At 44.3% G+C, this 20,921-nt stretch overlaps 2 protein-coding genes across 6 annotated transcripts; both read left to right on the top strand.

The window, feature by feature from the left end:
- Positions 1-5,563: 5,563 nt before the first annotated feature.
- Positions 5,564-12,084, top strand: srm (spermidine synthase). 3 transcript variants are annotated; one of them, XM_049017571.1, is made up of 8 exons: positions 5,564-5,895; positions 7,605-7,725; positions 7,933-8,025; positions 8,133-8,286; positions 8,986-9,069; positions 10,066-10,211; positions 10,360-10,550; positions 10,993-12,084. In XM_049017571.1, the coding sequence occupies exons 1-8, from the start codon at positions 5,765-5,767 to the stop codon at positions 10,997-10,999; spliced, it is 927 nt and encodes a 308-aa protein (XP_048873528.1). In that variant the 5' UTR covers positions 5,564-5,764; the 3' UTR covers positions 11,000-12,084. The 3 variants fall into 3 exon arrangements, with proteins under 3 accessions (XP_048873528.1, XP_048873529.1, XP_048873530.1); XM_049017572.1 differs by having other exon boundaries at positions 5,565-5,895; positions 10,360-10,482; XM_049017573.1 differs by lacking the exon at positions 5,564-5,895 and adding an exon at positions 5,902-6,901.
- Positions 12,085-13,834: 1,750 nt separating this feature from the next.
- sst7 (somatostatin family member 7) lies at positions 13,835-20,087 on the top strand. Of its 3 annotated transcripts, XM_049017575.1 has the most exons (4): positions 13,835-13,987; positions 18,377-18,444; positions 18,598-18,812; positions 19,519-20,087. In XM_049017575.1, the coding sequence occupies exons 2-4, from the start codon at positions 18,402-18,404 to the stop codon at positions 19,735-19,737; spliced, it is 477 nt and encodes a 158-aa protein (XP_048873532.1). In that variant the 5' UTR covers positions 13,835-13,987; positions 18,377-18,401; the 3' UTR covers positions 19,738-20,087. The 3 variants fall into 3 exon arrangements, with proteins under 3 accessions (XP_048873532.1, XP_048873533.1, XP_048873534.1); XM_049017576.1 differs by lacking the exon at positions 18,377-18,444 and having other exon boundaries at positions 13,841-13,987; XM_049017577.1 differs by lacking the exons at positions 13,835-13,987; positions 18,377-18,444 and adding an exon at positions 16,741-16,764.
- Positions 20,088-20,921: the final 834 nt, after the last annotated feature.

The raw sequence follows: 20,921 nt of genomic DNA, 5'->3' as shown, positions 1-20,921 counted from the left end.
ACACCCTTTAGGTCGGCAGCGATGCCGGCGGTGTGCGAGAACCGTCACTGTGATGTGGTCTCTGGTCGGTCTGGATGGATGTAAGGTGGACCCTGTGAGATGCGAGAACCGTCACTGTGATGTGGTCTGTGGTCGGTCTGGGCGGATGTAAAGTGGACCCTGTGAGATGCGAGAACCGTCACTGTGATGTGGTCTGTGGTCGGTCTGGGCGGATGTAAAGTGGACCCTGTGAGATGCGAGAACCGCCACTGTGATGTGGTCTGTGGCCGGTCTGGGTGGATGTAAGATGGACCCTGTGAGATGCGAGAGCCGCCACTGTGATGTGGTCTGTGGTCGGTCTGGGTGGATGTCAGATGGACCCTGTGAGATGCGAGAGCCGCCACTGTGATGTGGTCTGTGGCCGGTCTGGGTGGATGTAAAGTGGACCCTGTGAGATGCGAGAGCCGCCACTGTGATGTGGTCTGTGGCCGGTCTGGGTGGATGTAAAGTGGACCCTGTGAGATGCGAGAGCCGCCACTGTGATGTGGTCTGTGGCCGGTCTGGGTGGATGTAAAGTGGACCCTGTGAGATGCGAGAGCCGCCACTGTGATGTGGTCGGTCTGGGTGGATGTAAAGTGGACCCTGTGAGATGCGAGAGCCGCCACTGTGATGTGGTCTGTGGTCGGTCTGGGTGGATGTAAAGTGGACCCTGTGAGATGCGAGAGCCGCCACTGTGATGTGGTCTCTGGTCGGTCTGGGTGGATGTAAAGTGGACCCTGTGAGATGCGAGAGCCGCCACTGTGATGTGGTCTGTGGTCGGTCTGGGTGGATGTAAAGTGGACCCTGTGAGATGCGAGAGCCGCCACTGATGCGGTCGGTCTGGGTGGATGTAAAGTGGACCCTGTGAGATGCGAGAGCCGCCACTGTGATGTGGTCTGTGGTCAGTCTGGGTGGATGTAAAGTGGACCCTGTGAGATGCGAGAGCCGCCACTGATGCGGTCGGTCTGGGTGGATGTAAGGTGGACCCTGTGAGATGCGAGAGCCGCCACTGTGATGTGGTCTGTGGTCGGTCTGGGTGGATGTAAAGTGGACCCTGTGAGATGCGAGAGCCGCCACTGTGATGTGGTCTGTGGTCGGTCTGGGTGGATGTAAAGTGGACCCTGTGAGATGCGAGAGCCGCCACTGTGATGTGGTCTGTGGTCGGTCTGGGTGGATGTAAAGTGGACCCTGTGAGATGCGAGAGCCGCCACTGTGATGTGGTCTGTGGCCGGTCTGGGTGGATGTAAAGTGGACCCTGTGAGATGCGAGAGCCGCCACTGATGCGGTCGGTCTGGGTGGATGTAAGATGGACCCTGTGAGATGCGAGAGCCGCCACTGTGATGTGGTCTGTGGTCGGTCTGGGTGGATGTAAAGTGGACCCTGTGAGATGCGAGAGCCGCCACTGTGATGTGGTCTGTGGTCGGTCTGGGTGGATGTAAAGTGGACCCTGTGAGATGCGAGAGCCGCCACTGTGATGTGGTCTGTGGTCGGTCTGGGTGGATGTAAAGTGGACCCTGTGAGATGCGAGAGCCGCCACTGTGATGTGGTCTGTGGTCGGTCTGGGTGGATGTAAAGTGGACCCTGTGAGATGCGAGAGCCGCCACTGTGATGTGGTCTGTGGTCGGTCTGGGTGGATGTGAAGTGGACCCTGTGAGATGCGAGAGCCGCCACTGTGATGTGGTCTGTGGTCGGTCTGGGTGGATGTAAAGTGGACCCTGTGAGATGCGAGAACCGTCACTGTGATGTGGTCTGTGGTCGGTCTGGGTGGATGTAAAGTGGACCCTGTGAGATGCGAGAGCCGCCACTGTGATGTGGTCTGTGGTCGGTCTGGGTGGATGTAAAGTGGACCCTGTGAGATGCGAGAGCCGCCACTGTGATGTGGTCTGTGGTCGGTCTGGGTGGATGTAAAGTGGACCCTGTGAGATGCGAGAGCCGCCACTGTGATGTGGTCTGTGGTCGGTCTGGGTGGATGTAAAGTGGACCCTGTGAGATGCGAGAGCCACCACTGATGCGGTCGGTCTGGGTGGATGTAAAGTGGACCCTGTGAGATGCGAGAGCCGCCACTGTGATGTGGTCTGTGGTCGGTCTGGGTGGATGTAAAGTGGACCCTGTGAGATGCGAGAGCTGCCACTGTGATGTGGTCTGTGGTCGGTCTGGGTGGATGTAAAGTGGACCCTGTGAGATGCGAGAGCCGCCACTGTGATGTGGTCTGTGGTCGGTCTGGGTGGATGTAAAGTGGACCCTGTGAGATGCGAGAGCCGCCACTGTGATGTGGTCTGTGGTCGGTCTGGGTGGATGTGAAGTGGACCCTGTGAGATGCGAGAGCCGCCACTGTGATGTGGTCTGTGGTCGGTCTGGGTGGATGTAAAGTGGACCCTGTGAGATGCGAGAGCCGCCACTGTGATGTGGTCTGTGGTCGGTCTGGGTGGATGTGAAGTGGACCCTGTGAGATGCGAGAGCCGTCACTGTGATGTGGTCTGTGGTCGGTCTGGGTGGATGTGAAGTGGACCCTGTGAGATGTTACGGAGACACTTTACCGGTAACAAGGGGCTTCAGCATCTCGCTTGTTTTGCGTAATAGCAACGTAGCATGTTGTTATCTTGCAATCGCTGAAACACCTTTATGAGTATTTCTCCAAAAAGACTCGTTAGCTGTTGATAGCTACCAATGGTACAAAAACATGGTACAAATGGTACAAAACAATAGTAAAAAGAAGCTTCCAATGCCATGAGCAGCTCACTCATGCTGTCTCTCACTAATAGGTGAAACATTAATCACATTTATCTAGCACTTGTTTTCATTGAAAACATATAGGCTTTGTGAGCAAATGATGTCGTTTCCCTTTCAAAGGAAATCTGAGGTCAGCTGCAGGTACTTGCAGTGCGGGGGTGGGGGGTGGCGGGTTATATATCACTACTGACAGGAAGCACCCATGGAAGATTTTAAATAAACCCAATGATATGATTCATTCTGGTTGAAATGAATGAAAACAGAGTGTTAACTATTTAGGTATGCAGTCTAACCATAACCTGTGACATATTAGGCAAAATGCAACGTCTGACATTTTAAAATCCATTTATATGCGACGGAAAAAGTAATATAAATACCATAGTTATGATCTCGGGAGTAGCACTGGGCTATTGGTGCAAATCTGTTAACGCTGATCCTGCCTCCATACGCAGGACGTTTACACGAGTGACTTCAACTCTCAGAACAAAAAATAAATTTCCCAGAAACTCCGGGCAGCTCGTGTGTGTGTGTGTGTGTGTGTGTGTGTGTGTGTGTGTGTGTGTGTGTGGGGTAGTGGGGGGAACCAGTTATGTTTGTCCTAATAACATACCCTTCTGTGTCATGCTTACAAAACGGCGAACAAAGCAGACAGGATTAAGCTGGATTTAAACTTGTTTAAAATACTTAAGAGTGGATGCATGGGAAGGGGCCCCATCCTGCATGTATATTGCATGAGGGAGCACGGTCCCACACGTGTATCACATGAAAGGGTTCTGTTATGATCTAGGAATTTATCTGATGGGAAGGAAAAGCACACTGGGCTATTTGCTCAAATCCATTAATTAACCCTAACCCTATCTCCATATGTAAGACAGGTGAATAACTCTTTGAACAAAAAATGTATTTCTCTGCATGTCCTGCATGTATATCTTAACCTTTTTAGCAGCTGCTGGCCTCATTTTGTTCCAGATTTTGAAGTAGGTATCTTCTAGAAATTGGTAGTAGACCTTGTAGTTCATTTTTACACCAGCATTCCCGAATTCCAGTACTGGAGGGCCAAAATCCAACACGGTTTGCCGGTTTCCCTGCTCAAACACACTTTAATCACCAGGTTTAGTAGGTGTGGTCTGCAAACTGCCCTACAGGACTGCAACTGAGAAACCCTGTTTAACACCATCACAAGTCTGCAAGGCCCAAGACGTTCATCACTGCAGCACACACACTCACTTCTCCACCACTTTGAAGGGGCTTGGAGAAGGTGTCCATCCACCCTCCATCTGCTCCTTCAGGAGTCACTTTCATTTGATCTATCCACAAAGCCTTTGTAACATCAGCCAGAGACTTGCCCATGCAGTTTAAGCCTGTTCTCGTTGCGGAGTTGAGGTTATATTTCAGCTTTAGCAATGTCAGGCAGTACACTGCACCTAGTCCTTATGGAGATTCCGTTTAGATTTCAGTTTTGAAAAATGTGGACATTTGTAGGCAAATAATTTCTGGAAGTCTTCCTTTTGATCTAACACACATCTTTGGCAGTTTCTCTACATGCTTCTATCCTCCTTGGCTGTTGGCTAAACACTTGATTGTACGGTATGGGAATTCCATTTTATTTTGTTTTTCTTTCAACTTTCTGTAACGTCTTCTTTTTGTTCCAATTAAATATTAATAATTTGCGTACTAATTATGCACAGGGGAGTGTCTACAGTTTCCTATTTTACTTCAAACAGAAATTATTCGTATCAACTACTGAGCACCCTCAGTTTTCACAGTCCATTCTTAACTGTTTAATATGGACTGAAACTATTAGTTGGAAGGGAAGATACAATCCAAACACATACTAGCCTAATTCCGCACGCGGTGTACATTAAGATTGGCTAGATCATGTCTGATTTGTAAATTACATTCGTGTCATACCAGTTTAACACGTTCAAATTAAGCAACTGTAAATGCGTATTGGAGAGATACAAAATCCAAGCGTAAGTAATGAAGGGCCAGGGGAAGAAATCGGGCTACCTGCAGTCTTGGAGAAGACGACGAGTAAATTAAGAGTCAGAAACTCCACTGTTTAAATACCAGAGTATAGTGAGTCATAGTGACGGTATAGCTTCAATTTAATGGGCCATCTTAGATTATACACCATAAAATTAAATAATCCAAGCGGCCATGCTAGCGTCCCGTGTTGAGGACTTGGAAAATATGAGTTACCATGAAGTAGCGGCAAGTCGCCAAACTGGCCAGGGAAGTGCTCATCTCTTTGGAAAACCTCGGGGCTTGTGCGCAAATTACAAAAAGATGGCAGAAAACCGCCGGTATTATTTCTGTCACTGTACTGAAAGTTTCTGTATTACGCACAAAGGGGAGTTCAGTCAAAACCATCAGCATTTACAAGAGATGCATCTTATGAATTGCAAGGGAATACTTTTAACTATGCAGTTCTGTTCTCGTAAATGCCAGTTTAAGTGTACGAATAAGGAGAATATAAGACACATTTAACACAAAGTTCTGCGTAGGTACCCCATGGCAATCCATACATCATAAATGCTTTAACGCTGTAAATACAACCATAGAAAGCGACGCATATCTCATAACTGCGCTTTACAAAAAAAATTAAACCATTCCAATATATTTACTTGTACGGTTTTAAATTACAAGTGACACACTGCGCCCACGCGTTGAATGTCCGGTCTATCCACAGTTTTCACGTGCAATCTTGACCTGCTGAGGGGTCAATCTAACGTGACGTGTCCCCCTATGAGCCCGCCTTCCTCCTCTTCCCATTGGACGTTTGCAAAACAATCGTCTAGGACCCGGATCTTGGGATTCGCTGTTTCATACGTCATGCAGTTTGGTTGTAACAAACTACGCCAAACGTGTCCATCTGTGGATCGCTTTACTAAGTATTTCTTATAGTATTGCACCGGTCTGTTTAGCCAGCCGAGGTGTGCTATTTAGCCGCTTTCTTAAAATAGCATTTTTCTTATATACAAGTAGCGTGTTCAGCTCTCCAAACTTCTACACAATGAACAGTATAAAAGATGGTTGGTTCACAGAGACATGTACGCTATGGCCTGGGCAAGCAATGAGTCTCCAAGTAGAAGAGGTCTTGTATCATCAAAAATCAAAATTTCAAGATGTCATGGTATTTAAGAGGTTAGTTAGTTTCTTTATGTGTTTCTTTCATGTCATTGAACACCTATGTAATATCAACTTGTTTAACAATACTGGGTGTATTCCGAAATGATTGTGTCGCGCGCTTTCTACAATTGTATTAACACAGCTCGAGAAGTTATTTTTGTTTTCTCGTCTAATCAAAACTAGTCCTGTTATCAATGGCATTTACCGCTATTTTCAGTAAGTGTAGCTGTTGTAAAACGTTCTTGTCGGCTGGTGACACGCCACCGTACGGGATTGTCAAACCGCGTGCAGTTACATATTGCGTCATAGCGCATACTATAGCATTCGTGTCATTGTTTCAGTCAGGAACATCTTTAATGTGTTCGGCTGGAATGGACATTATTTATTAAAACATAACGATTATGTTTACAACGGACTACATGGATTGTCATATTTTGTCTTGTTTTGGGCGACAGATTGCAGGATGCAGGGCTCAGGCTGTTCATGTTTGAAGTTATGGTTCATTCCTCCGCTAGGTCCCGCGTCCCCCCAGCTAAAATTTACAATCTGTTTCAAATAACTGGATACGCATCTTATGATGAAATGCATATCTTTTTGCATGACGTGTGCATTTGTGTTGGATTTGCTATACGTCAGTATCTCCTCCATAATGATACATCACCTTTAACTTGAGCATTATATACCCAGCGATGCTTGCAGTGAGTGTGTTGGGCTGATACTTGCTTGAATCAATCCATTTTAAAAGGAAAAATATGTTCACTTAAAGAGATGTCAGTGCAGGCTGTGAAGAAAGGAGGTTTGTTTTTGACTTTAAAGCTGACAGCTTACATATCAGTGCAGTACTGCGAATTCGATGTCAGAAACGAAAATGTGAGACTGGTGGCATTTGCTGAAAGATGGTTAAAAGACAGTAAATTTAAAATTTAAAGGGAAATGTTTAATTTTGTGTATTGCTTGAATTTAGAATTGGGGAAACATAATAAATCAACTGATTGTTTGGCTCCATGCCAGCAGAGCAGTGGTGAGTATTCTCTCCTCAACCACGGGAGGTGTCAAGGCTCATGATGAGGTGGAGGATCTGCAGGAATCCGCGGGACACGCTCCACAAAACACTGTCCGGGGGCTTGCGGAATCGTGACAGAGCAAAATTTATCTGCGTGCCGTGCAGTGAATTTTTGCCATGCTGTTACATGCTATTTTAGAGAATATTAGGTTGGTCTTGATCGATAAATAAGCTAGAATTGAACTTCAGCTTGACCTGCTTTAGCCATCTGCAAAATTAGCTGAGAAGTTGTGAACATCCCAAAGAATTAAAAAAAAAAAAATTGCCCCAAAGTCTCCCTTCAATATCCTATTTCCCAGCTCATTCTTAATAGTTATTAAAAACGCATTTTAACAGAAAATGTCATTTAAAAAAAAATCCGGTTTGTATAATGTTAATAATACTAATAATATCCTGTTGAAGCATGTCCTTTTTGTGCTACTGAGGATTTAATTAGGTTTATATTAGCAACTTGGTTTATAAGTTTTACTTCCAAAAAATGGCTTTGACATTGAAGGAGAGGGTGGTTTGCCAGTGCGACTAGAAGTTCTTTGTTCTGTCATGTAACTTGTATCGGTCAGATATCCCATGGAAAGTTTTCTGTGTTTCTAACAGCTTCTCGATGTCACTCTTGTTTCTGTTCCCCCTTTAACCCGTCGTCATCTCCTTTGAATCTCCACAGTAAGACCTATGGAAATGTTCTGGTCTTGGATGGTGTTATCCAGTGCACTGAACGTGATGAATTTTCCTATCAAGAAATGATTGCCAATCTACCTCTGTGCTGCCACCCGTGTCCTAAAAAGGTATTGCAAACAGATGGAGTGTCTGTCCCCCTGTGGGATACTTTGGAATATTGGATATCACTTTGTCCTTTGGGCCTTTTATTGGCACCTAAATTAAAGTTGCCTAAATTATTACTTTTTCAATAGTCATAATTCCAGCTGGGTAGTGGGGTTAGACATTTCTGTTTTGATGCTGCTCCAGTCTTCATGTGTCACTGCCACCCCCAGGTGCTGATTATCGGTGGTGGAGATGGCGGTGTCCTGAGAGAAGTGGTGAAACATCCTCTAGTGGAGTCCGTGGTTCAGTGTGAAATTGATGAGGTGAGGAATGGAGAAGTACGTCTCTCGCGTGGGGCTCCAATGTTGATGTTTTGCTCGGTTACCAGTGCCGACATCCTATAAATCCGTCACTCCCTTTGTCTTCATAGGATGTGATAAATGTCTCAAAGAAGTACCTGCCCGGAATGGCGAATGGCTTCTTCAGCCCTAAGCTAACTCTAAATGTGGGAGATGGCTTTGAGTTTATGAAACAAAATCAGGATGCCTTTGATGTCATCATCACCGATTCCTCTGACCCCGTTGGTAAGAAATTCCAGCTTCGACAGGATGCGCTGCATTGCTTTCTGCTAAACACCATAATTCATACGCTGCTGTTGGCATACGAAGTTGCTAAGCAACCTAACATGGATTTACACCTTCAGTGAATTCTTCAGAGGAATTTCAGACTACAGACGCTCCTCTACTTACGAACAAGTTACATTCCGAACGGCTGCATGTAACTTGAAATGTTCATGAGTCATTATTCAACATCATTTTAAGGGTATACGTAAGTACAAAGAACTAGGATGCTGGGAGTACGCACGCTAGGCTGCTGCGCGGCGGGAGTAGTGGGCAGAAGTCGTACTGGGCAGACATGGCAGAAAAAAAAATTGAGGTAGCGGACAGGAAACAGGAGCCCAAGGAAAGCAATTTGGACTTAGTCCTCTTTGTTCGTATGTCTGAAAGTTCGTAAGTTGAAAGTTTGTAAGTAGAGGAGCGTCTGTAATCACAGTTTAGTGTAAGGGTACAATAGTTTTGGTTTCTGGGAATTTAATTGCTCAGCCCATGACACCACCTGCTTTATGTTTACTTTCATTATCTTTCTCATCACATCCTGAATTTACAGACTTAAATGGTATCTTATTTATGATGCTGCCTTTTTTTTTTAAAAAAAAGGATGTTTTATTTATCATTGCTTTGGAATTGAGCCTGTGTTTTGTCTCCTGTCATTGGGGTCTTCAGGTCCAGCAGAAAGCTTGTTTAAGGAGTCTTACTACCAGCTCATGAAGACAGCCCTGCGAGAGGGGGGGATCCTCTGTTGCCAAGGTAACGTGAAGCTGGGCGTCCAACTTCACCTTACTACACCTGATTTGTGCACATGTTCTTCATATGCTGTTTAAACTCCCAGAGGAATCCTAGAATATGCCCGTTAAAAGCGAGCTAAAAATCTCATGGGCTGTGGCCGTCCTCCAGAGAGTTCTGTTAGCCCTGTTGCCATGATCCCCAGGTTTGGTTATTTAATGCTCGATATAAATAACACTTCACTTTCAATCAGCGATATAAGTACACCTGGGATGTACACTTTCTTTGCTCCCATAAAGGAATTATTGCTACCAAGCAGACCAATCGCAGTTCTTATGGTCTGCGACGCGTACACTTCTTGGAAGGTGCGCGTCAGGCTGCGGCGTAGGGTCCTTGGCTTGGTCGTACTTGCGGCATCTAATCGACTCAGAAGTATAAATCAGCCTTAAGGCTGCATTGGAAGTGTGATTGCATCACAGCGGTGCGACAAGGCTGTCCCGTTTGGAAGGCTCCTTCAGATTTGGTCTGGAAATGCGTTGTCCCTTTTGTCGAGTTGTGAACTATCCGCCCAGTGGATCCACGCAGCTCCTACGCAGCTCCACATATCCCAAGATTCATTGCACAGAGTGCAAGTTGGGGGGTGTCCCTGCTAGATGATGAGGGCCACCCTGTGACCCAAGGGAAGAACAGCTGGTAATGGCCAGACTGTCCTATTTGAAGACGTGAAAAAAATGCGACCTTCAAAGGCGATACTTTTCTCAACCGTGTCTTTCAAGGGATGCAGGCCTCCGGACACGGTCAAGTACTGGGCAGCTGCTTCTGCAGGTTGCAGACCTGCAGCCGTGATGGGGGTGGGGGGGGACCTTCAGTGTACTGCAGCACAGGAGGTTTGCCAGCTTCAGTGTGTCCAGCAGTGTGTCCACCAGGTGCAGGAGATGTTGTTTGTCTGTGCAGCGGCTCTGTGGCAGAAATGCATTTCAGTTTGTCTGGAATTAGTGTGACGAAGGATGTTCTTTACAGGTGAGTGTCAGTGGCTCCACCTGGAACTCATCAAGGAGATGTACAGCTTCTGCAAGACTCTCTTCCCCGTCGTGGACTATGCGTACTGCACCATCCCCACCTACCCCAGTGGTCAGATTGGCTTCATGCTCTGCAGTAAAAACCCGGTGACTGACCAAGATTATATATCTACAATTATTCATACTGTGCCCGTTTTTTGCTTAGTGAAAAATTCCAAGGCTGCCACAGTTTGTTGCGCTGTGTGTGTGTGGTCAGCTCCTCTTCCCCTTTGCTGACGTGTTTCTGGACACTTAGGTGACCAATTTCCGTGAGCCTGTGAGAGAACTGCCCAAGGAGGAGGTGGAGGATATGAAGCTGAAGTACTACAACTCGGACGTGCACCGGGCAGCGTTTGTCCTCCCAGAGTTTGCCAGGAAGGTAATGAAGCCATCGTTAACAGAACGGCAGGGCTGTGGCGTGCGTCTGAGTATCAGGGCCGGATCCAGGTAAAGGTGAATTCGGCATGGGGGGCCCCACACAAAGTCATGCCAAGAAAATGTTTATGTACAGGCAGAAACATTGCCAGCTGAAGGCAGAAGGGGGAGCAGCTCAGGACCCCTGAATTACCAAGTGAAATGATTATCAGTTTTCTTGGGTGGGGGGGCCTCTCGACTAGAGCTTGGTTAGGGCACTGAAAAGATATAGCTAGCAGTGCCTGGTCTAGCTTAACTAGCAGTGCCTGGTCTAGCTTAACTAGCAGTGCCTGGTCTAGCTTAACTAGCAGTGCCTAGTCTGGTTTAATGGAAGTAGTGACTTAAATCTTCAAAATAACAAACCTGAAGCTGTCCTTACTTTGGTTTCTGGACATGGCCTTTAGTTAAATGCTCATTACCCGTCTGCAAGCTCCTTAATGGCCAATCAGGTCCTTCTCGCTGGTTCTTCCTACAGGTGCTAAGTGAAAGCAAGTAAAAGTGGCTCTTTCAGCAGCGTCCGTGGCAAGCACGGCCTTTCATGCAGACTGAACAAAACCTTCACCACCAATGCTGAACTTGAAACCTCTTGGAAGCTGCATCTCTGCCCAGAGCTGACTGGAGATGGGGGACTTCGGATGGAAGTGCTGAAGTTAGGCTGAGACGTGGAAGGTCACCTGAGAGGGAATGGCAACCTCTGTGTGGAATTCAGGTTTCGCTGCAGCAGTAAATTCCAGCCCCTTCCTGTCTTACAGTCTTTTATTGTTTCTAATTTATTCTTCGGGTTTTGACGTCCGTTTCATCTGTACGACCAGTGAGCGACACCTGCTGGGTCAGTCGTAACAGAGAAAGTTTTGTCTTCAAACTGCAGATCATGTTTTTAAGGTACTATATAACTAAAATGTACACTTCCCACACGTGTCAGTAAGTTATACCCAGTGTTAATAACTAACACATCTCAGGATTACACATCTTAATATTAAGAAAATCTATGATGGATTCATTATTCCACTGTTTTATTGTACACTTACTGTTGTAAGGGAGATGTTTTATTGTATTTTTGTTCTGTATATCATCTTCTGGTCGCTTAACATGGTTACATATTACTGGTGTCACAGTTGTTGGGAGGTGTAAAATGATAAAATATAATACTGTATGAAATTCAGCTATGATTATTAATATTATAACATTACTAACTTGGAAATTGATGGAGTAGGGTTAGAAAGTGAGAGGTCTTGTATGAGGTTAACAATCATGCGGATTATAGGATAATTAGTATTAAGTATGTTCTGTATACAACCACTATGTGATGGCAAGGAGCAGGAGTTAAAAGGTTTGCAGACGGCAGAACGTTTTACTTACTTTATTTTACAGTCAGGTGTGATACAGCACTCATGTGGGGGATGGCGTGGAAATGAGGTCATCCAGCCTTGAAGCAAGAAGCCATGATTTCCAGTAAATTTGATAATTAGCTTCAGAGAATGCTAACAATTGCAGCGTGTCTGTGTTCAAGCAGTTCCATGTTGATTTTTGTAAAGTCTTCTACGCTAAATAAAAGGGATGAAAGGAGGACCTCGAATGAAAGCGCTTGGCTTGTTAACCCTCTGGAGCCTCTTCGGAAACAGTCTAATGCGGCGTTTCCCAGTGAGGAACCCGCAGACAGTCCACCTTTTTATGAAGGAGCTGGGAAGAAGCAAAAATGTACTGTGGGTCCTCGAGGACTTGGTTGGAAAAAAACTGGTCCAATGCGGGGGTGGGGAGCTGTTGTGGGTGCAGGTTTTTGGCATGACCTCTCGATCAGCCCATAATAAAGCAGTGGTTCTCAACTCCAGTCTTGGGGGCCCTCTGTCATTGGCTGATTGAGAGGTCATCCTAAAAACCCGCACTGGCCCTCCAAGGTTCCCCACCCTTGGTCTGATGCAGTAAGAGTTTATCTTTGGTCACTGCATTATAAACTGGCCAGTAAAACAATCTGCTGGCCACATTATTTCAGCACTGAATCTTTAAACCAAAGATATTTTTTGTTTTTATACCTAGAAATTCTACGACCCCTGACAAAATGTCACCTTGGTCCCCCAACCTAATTTTATGTATATTGTATGTATATATTTTACATATTAATGGCCCCCTGTCATGTGTTGGGCCCCTTGAATCTGCCAGGGTATTCATGCCCCTCTGACACTCCTGTACCCAGGTTATTGAACCAGTATATTAATTGCTGCCCCGAAAGGTTTGTTGGTAATTAACATTATTCAATTTACCAGTGGAGATTTTGTGGGTTTTGTTAATCTCATTATGCTATAGAAGACTAAGAAAAAGTTTGTATTAAAGTATATGTATCTTGTAGCTGATAATGACTTAAACGTGCGACACTTTGTCAGTATTCCTGATATCTCTTCAATGTGACACATAGCTAATGCAGGAAATGGGAGAAAATCTTTGATGCTTTAACGATTCTGTATTTACATTGTTATTGTTTGCGGCCTATGCAGTTGCTGACAGAGACTTAATATTAATCGCAAAGAACACTAGATTCAGCGTATTTGCTGTTAAATATGACCAAAAACAGTTTATTACGAGGTCAGAGACAAATGGCTTAAATGAATTCTGTAGTCTTGGAATATTTTGTGTTCACCAGTTAACCACAAGATGGCGCCCTCCTCAAATGTGTTTTCTGACACTATTAGCCCTGAATGAGGCGTTTGCACGTCCGTTTATGTTTTCGTGCTACTGTAAGGAGCCTTCATATAGAGTGCACTTGAAGTCACCAGAAAGAAGGCATTTTGCAATAATAATTGTGAGCTGAAATTCCTGTAACCAACATTTATGTAGGCCTATAACTATGCTTCGTTAACCATACGTTTAAATAACGAGGTGTTATATAACCTGTATATGCAATTTGGTTGTTTAAAAGTTCATGCTCAGTAAATATGTCACAGTTGAAAGCATATGCACTTCAAAACATATAGTGCAAGTAATGAGTTTATATAGGAGTTACCAAATCATAAACCGAGCAAGTAAGTTTCTTTACCGGTTCCACCTGTGACTGATGCCTCGCCGATTACCGATGCCAGATTATTCGGTTGTTATACAGCATAACGTAAATTATCCTCTGACGTAAGTGTTTGGCTATGTGACGTCTCATTTTTGTGCATCACTGCATGTGTGCTTTTCCCTATAAAATAATTTGACGTTGCTTAAAATAAGTGCGGTATCCATGTTTGTGGTGATTCTATTTCTGGCTTAATGTCAGTCTGCTGCAGGTGAAGACATCATGCCATTTTGGTTCCACGCACTTTCAAAGCGCATAGCCGGTGCGGCGGCGGCGGTGGCGGTGCCCGCACGGCCCGCGGGGTCGCGCCTGACTCCTGCTATGACGTAACGCGTTTGCGCGAATCGCGCGTCGGCGCCTCCAACTATCATGCCCGATGCTACGGAACGCGCAACTTAAAATCAATTAATTGATGGATAAGGTGAGTAAATCTTTTCCCAATGATTTTCTAATAGAAAACGACAGAATAAACAGAAAATCTCTCGCGCTTAATTATGTGATATGCATTAAACTTTTATCTTTTGTTGACCCAGACTGGTACAGTTATAAAACTCTGTTATCCGCCAGGACAGAATAAATTAGGCTATACGAATAATTTGAACAGGTGTGGCCGAGATAAATGTCAACGTTCTGATTATAAAACGTGGAATCAATTTATACTATTATACTGAGTAACTTCAAAATTCAGTTGCAAACCTCAGCGTTTTTCTGAAGTGTTCGTTGTTCTACACCTTACATCTCAGAAATCACCATTCTTTGCTATTTTCCATTTGCTTTTGGGTACGGATTTATACTTCCTTTCTTACCTTTCATTCCTTTGTTTTTCGTTTTCGATTTTCCTTTGTATTCCAACCAGTTCACTTTGGAGTTTGAAGAATTTTTTTTTCTGTTGTGAAGTGTCTCGGTTTATCTACAGCATACGAGTGGAGCCTTACCTCACTACACAAAAACAACATTTCTTTCAGGGTGTTAAGTGCTATAAACATATAGTGTTTATCCAGGCCTCTGTCTGACTGTTTCATCACAATGCAGACATGGATGAATTCATAAAAATTCAGAAACGTTATTTTTGAATTGCTTGTATCCCACTTAAATTCGACAGTAGAAATACTAAAATTCATCACATTGGCCCTACTGTAAACTGTAACTGAAAATTACCCATTGCTTTCTTATAGACGGCACGAATAGATTATTCGATTTTCTGCACGTTTTATATTCAGCAGACCACTTCGATTCCCCTTTGACTTATGCTCGCATTGACTAAAAAGCCTAATCGACTGAATTGGCTAAAATTGCTCCGCTGTTTCGGTCGCTTTGTCATCCATCAGAAGCGCTTCCACAGGCGGGGTTCTCCTCGCCTGTTTCGTCGAAGATGAACGCACAGTTTCAATCCCGGTTAAGAGCCCAAGTCACCCACAGATAGATCATCTTTGCACGTTGTAGACGTTCAAATTACCGGAAAAAGGCTGAAGTTTCCTGCGGCAACATGATTGTACTCGTGGCGTTTCCTAAGGGGATGTAGATGGCCATCAGTACGCACCAGAAAACCCTTTAGTGTGTTTCAAGCGTTATTCCCATCACATTAGGCCAAGTAAAAATGGTGTGTTTAATCAACAGCTCACAGCCATGATTTTAAGAACAAATTAGTATTTCTTTATCGCTCAAGTATTTTGAGTTTAACTTTAGACGCGATTTGTTTTTAAATGTTGCAGTGCATTAATAAGGCATCGCCGTAATTAATTCCAGGAGAGCAAGTAATTTGTCGGTTATCTGTGACAATGCTTCCAGTGGTAACCTAGTGTTGTTAAACCAAGACTAGGTTACTAGTTTAGGCTACTAACTCGCACCACAACAGCTTCTAATTGTTGTTTCCTGTCATCCCGTATGAGGCGCGTCTGTGCCTAGAATACGGGGCGGAAAGGGGGAGTTCCGCTTTTAGGCTGTACTGCGTCTCCTTTCCGGACGCGGTTTTGGGATTTGAGCATATAGCCGATGGACGGCAAGCCAGGCGGCACTGGAGCAGGGCAAAGGCGCGGCTGCAATCCTCAGCATCACCGATCAAGTCCAACTAATCCGTGAACATCAAGAAAGTCTAATAAAAAATAAGCAAAGATAAAAGTACGTGTAATTAACGAGATTACAATGTAGCCTAATTGCTGTGGTTTTATTTAACTAAATCTGCAATCATATGCCTGTTAGCCTCAATTTATTTCGAAGTATAATTTACTAACTTATAGGCCTACAGAAAATTGGGTATTTAGTATTTCTTGCTGATTTGACGTTACAGTTCACGCCAAAGTTGTTCTGTTGCTCTCGGGGGTCTTGTGTTCACTACAGCAGTGTTTTAATTGATCTCCTCAAATCAAAATATCATCACATATCTTACTTATATTCCATTTCTTGAAATATATTTGAACTGTTGGTTTCATTCTTCTAAATCCACATAGAAAGGGATGTAAAACATTAGGCCTAATTATCAGTTCACTCAATTAATAACTTTCAACACTTATTTTGATCTTTAAAGTAAGACAAAGATTGATTAACTATGACAGATAATCTAAACTATGTTAAGGAGTTCTGCTTTACCTTAAACTGTAGGCTAATCCATTGACAGTGTTTAACTCTATAGGACAACCGTTACAATAATCCAGTATGAAAATAATAAGGAAGGCCATTTTTCCTGGGTAATTTCCCGATTGGCAGACAGAGTCTAAGTCATTCCACTTTATTTTCATAAAATAAGCACATATGTACATATCGCATTTTTTACAGCCCGTGTTCATGTGCCTAACATCCCAGTCTGTGAGCAGTCTGTCTCCTGTGCTGCATGGGCTCAGCTTTGCTACCAAGTGGGTGTTGGTTCGATCCCCGGTTATGGCACTGCTCTGTTAAACAATTTAGGGCTATTTAAGGTGCTAATTGTGTCAATGTTTAGATTTCTTATTGTGCACAAAGACGGAGTACGCTATATTTGTAGGACATTATAGGAACATCTGTTACTTGAGAAAAATAATCTCTCTTATAAATGTGAGATATATATATAAAAAAACGCAATCATGTTTTTGTGGAAAATAGTGATATCTGTAGTCGGGTTAATTCCTTCTGGAACTGAGTATTGACGTCACCCTGGAGCTGTGAATGATTTCTTGTTATCCTTTTAATTTTTGCTCTCTTGGGATTGCTCTACTCGCCTATAAGGTACCTGTTCCAAATAACGATTTCACGCATGTATATAACACACACACACATACACATTCAGTGAGGCACACACATACACACACACACACAGGTTTTGTTGAATAAAAGCGAGCGACCAAACCAGCAGGTCGCTTGACGAGGCCGCTGGACCGGAGCACCATCTCCAGAACATCTGGCAGACTGCAGCTTCCTTCCTTTTAAACACAACACGTTCTCCCTGAAATTTAACTCATGGGCCTGCTGACTGCCACCTGCCCCATACTATCAGATTTTATCTGTGTTTGCTGGGGGGGGGGTTATGTTCATCCATAATTTACTGCATTTGGCGCCCTTGTCATCTCAGGTGCCAGACTGTTCGATTTTAATCTGAAGGTGTAGCTCTTTGCTGTATATCCTCTACCTTCTGCCAGAAACGAAAACCACCCTTGTTTTCTTTTACTGCCAGTTTTTCTCTCCTTGTCTGAATTTCTCACCTTTTTAAATCTCGTTGTTTTGCTTTCACATTTATATTTCACATTTGCTTTCACATTTGATATATGAAGTTTCACATAATATCCATTCATCACTCGACAGCTTTTCCTGAGCAGGGTCCCTGGAGCCTGGGCATTACAGGGCATAAGGCAGGGGTACACCCTGGGCGGGGCAGGGCAGGGGGCCTCCTCACAGGCACAGAGACGCACACAACCATACAACCACGGGCAACTTAGAGATAAGCCTAACTGCACGTCTGCACTGTGGTAGACATCTCAAGTACCTAGAACAAACCCGAACAACAGAGGGAGAACATTCAAACTCCAAAATTTTATGTAACAGAAATAAAGCATAAAAATGAATGGAACATAATGTCCATTTTATTAAACCCGATGATTTAAAGCTCATTCAGTATTTCAGCTGCTTTATTCGCTCAGGATTAATGGACACAGTGTAAAACCACGAACCTGCAGGTTATCTCGAATAAAGGGCTTAACTGAACCAGCGGAATTATTTTTAAACAGTGACTCAAAACAAGGAATGTTTTGTCTTGCCATTCCCGAGTACCTGCGACCTGTAAAAAATACATTTTTACTCTGCTGTTAAATAACAGTTGCTGGGAAATAAGATCTATTACTCTGTATATTGTTATTTTTAATGTTGTGTACTTATGTTTGTTGACCTTTTGCTGATAAGTAGCTGTCCCCGCAACGACGTTATTATTACAAATTACACCGATATTAATAATCAAACAGCCTAATGCAGTGTGTCTATGAATGCTCTAAGGCATCGGGTTTGGGTGCCTGCTCTTCACGACGGAGCGTACTACATTTTCTGCTTTTTTTTTCCACATGAGCGGAATGAGCACAAGAAACAGATCTATCCTCAAAATGTCATTGTTTTACTCTATGATCTTTGTAACAAAATCAATCACCCGCTGAAGCGGATTGAAATTATGCACAGGTCAACAAACAAAAGGAGAAAAGCATGAAACACTGCTGTCCGATCGGCGCGAGCACTAACCATTCTCTGCAATCTGATCCGTGACTTGTTATGCTTTTTGGTTTGAGTTTATGTATGTATGCATTTATTTATTTTTTTCTGCCCCCACACGCCCCCCTTGTTACCCACCCCCGACAAGCCCTGCGTCATCCCCATGTCCAGTCATGGACTGTGAGAGGCTCGTATATATAAAAGCTTTGCACCCTGGTACATGAGCTGAAGCGACCGTCCTAGGAGGATAAGTGCACCTCTTTGCTGGTCTCTCGCTGCATCACCTGCTCCAAGCCTGGTCTCTCAACCTGTATTCCTCTCTCTCTCTTTTTCTCTCTCTCTCTCCCTTTCTCTCTGTCTGTCTTTCAGTCACATCTCTGCACCCACGAGCCACCCCTGCACATCTGCCTGTGTCACTCCTTCTCTCTCTGTCTCTCCACACTCTCCGGCTCTGTCCCCTGTCCCTCTGGTGTGTCAGCATGCAGCTTGCGGCCAGCTTCCTGTCCCTGGTGCTGCTTCTGTACACCGTCAAGGCGGCCGCTGTGCCTGCTGTGGAAGAGAGGAGCTTGGCACATGCAGACAGGGTGAGTGACCACTTGCCACTTTGCTTTGCGCTGATTGTCTGTTTCCTCCATTGCTTCTTTATAGTGCACAGTTATATTATTTCTGTATAAATATATTGCTACAACTTTCCTTTTTTATCGGGGAATTTTAATACGTCACAGCAGGTACAAAATAAGCAACAGCTGTGAGACTCAGACAGGCATAGTGACAGAACATTTGACACATTAAAAAAAATGTGTAGCTCTGTTTTGCATTGCAAAGCCTGAAATGGGGTCCACGGTAACCGAATAAGCCAACTTTCAGTGAGCTCTGCCAAAATATTGCGAGAACAATGCCACATGCAGAATGTCCGAGTTAAGAATCTGCAACAGTCCAATTAATACTGAAACTTTATATCAGCATTAATATGATGATACAAAGTGTCTGTGTGTGTGTGTGTATAAGATCATGTTAAGAGTGATTCTACAAATGAATAGCTGAAAGTGTGGGTTTAACTTGGCGCGTCTCTTCAGTAATGCTTGGGATTTTATTTGTCGTAACTCCATGGGAGTTTGCTGGGAGGATGTATTAGATGCAGCAATAAGATTTTGTACATGAGACAAACTGTCGCTTTTCTGTGAGAATTGCGCCCGGTAATCGGAACTCGTCCTCAGTGTTTCCTCGCTCCCCAAGCAGGAACGCTCCGCCCTCCGCTTCCTGTAAGCCCGGCTCACTGTGTCTCCACAGGAGCGGAACAAGGAGCGCATCCTCAGGGTGGTCTCCAGCCTTTTGGACGGGGTGGACAGCAACATGCTGGGGGTGGATATGACCCCCGAGGGCATGGAAGAGCCTCAGGAGTCTCACCTGGAGGAAAGGGCCATCTACAACCGGCTATCCCAGCTGCCACAGCGAGACCGCAAGGCTCCTTGTAAGAACTTCTTCTGGAAAACCTTCACCTCCTGCTAACAGAGCCAACCCCTCTTAAATCCCGCCCCCTGCCACACCCCCCCCACGGCTCGACATGAACTGTGGCAGACCTGTGCTGTACACACCACCAGCTCCACCCTGCACAGACTCTCTGTGGACTTTATCGGCGCTGTCTTGTTCGTTGTAAAGAATAACAATTATGAGATCTATTTATTTATGTATTTCTTTACTTATTTATTTGTTGATGGTTACAACTGAAATAACAATAAAGCATGTTATGGTACTTTTTGTCCAGTGCGAGAATTCTTTTGGTTCCCTTTTATGTAAGTCCCCTGTTGAATAAAGGGATTCTTCTGGTGTGATTTAACAATAAACTTGTTATTTCATTATTCCATTATGTGAAATGCTTTTCTTTTTTTTGAAATGTTATTTGCATTTATATTTTTTAATAGAACCTTAGTACATTTTTAAACTGCCTTTTTACTTACTATTTGATAAACATTTCTGTTTTTCATGGATGACTTTTGAACAGCACCTTCAGTCTGACTGAGAAAACAAACGTGTTCATAAACCATCAGCAAGATGGACGTAAACACATAAACAGGCCAAACAAACAGGCTACATTTCCTGCTTGGATGTTTGATAAATAATGTATTGATCAAATACGTACTGATTTCAGTTATCATGAGGAATGTATTTATAATATAACCGTAAAAAGCTCATTTGAAATCCCTACCACACTTTCTGCAAAAAGTTCTTTCTCACAAATCTGCTTCCCCACTGTCTCCTTCTGAAATGTTAGTTTAATTATTTGCCCTTAGGACGCGAATGAGGATCAGGGGCTCCCTCATTCAGGACTGAATAGGTCTTATTCTGCTAAACTGTCACTGTATGGCAGCCCTTCTGAGGGCAGGAATCGTTTCTGCTGCTTTTGTCTTTGATTTGCTTTAATGCAGCAACGCCGGTTTCCAGGGACCAGGCAGCTGAGAATCACGCACCTTGCAGTAGGTGAGGTGGCACTGCTGCGTCATAGCAGCCCCTTCCCCTTTTAATTCATGTGCAGACGAATCTGCCTTATAACCGTGATTTGATGAAGAGCAGTGATGCATGCTGGTTTGCGGGGTTAGATGTGTGAAGTTCTGCCTGTATTTGCGTGGATTTTCACGATGGTGTTTCTGTCCAGTGTGTGACGATGTGATGTGATGTCAGTGTGAGATGGGGTG

Source organism: Brienomyrus brachyistius, chromosome 6 (assembly GCF_023856365.1).
Source record: "Brienomyrus brachyistius isolate T26 chromosome 6, BBRACH_0.4, whole genome shotgun sequence".
Lineage (NCBI taxonomy): Eukaryota > Metazoa > Chordata > Actinopteri > Osteoglossiformes > Mormyridae > Brienomyrus > Brienomyrus brachyistius.
This window is presented reverse-complemented; position numbering and strand designations above follow the sequence as displayed.

Bases quoted from the DNA above. Each gene is read 5' to 3' on its own strand.
- srm (XM_049017571.1), top strand. From the start codon at position 5,765: ATGAACAGTATAAAAGATGGTTGGTTCACAGAGACATGTACGCTATGG. The intron at 8,026-8,132 runs GTGAGGAATGGA...TTGTCTTCATAG, and splicing joins TTCAGTGTGAAATTGATGAG to GATGTGATAAATGTCTCAAA. The intron at 8,287-8,985 runs GTAAGAAATTCC...TGGGGTCTTCAG, and splicing joins CGATTCCTCTGACCCCGTTG to GTCCAGCAGAAAGCTTGTTT.
- sst7 (XM_049017575.1), top strand. From the start codon at position 18,402: ATGGACTGTGAGAGGCTCGTATATATAAAAGCTTTGCACCCTG. The intron at 18,445-18,597 runs GTACATGAGCTG...TCTGTCTTTCAG, and splicing joins TATAAAAGCTTTGCACCCTG to TCACATCTCTGCACCCACGA. The intron at 18,813-19,518 runs GTGAGTGACCAC...GTGTCTCCACAG, and splicing joins GCTTGGCACATGCAGACAGG to GAGCGGAACAAGGAGCGCAT.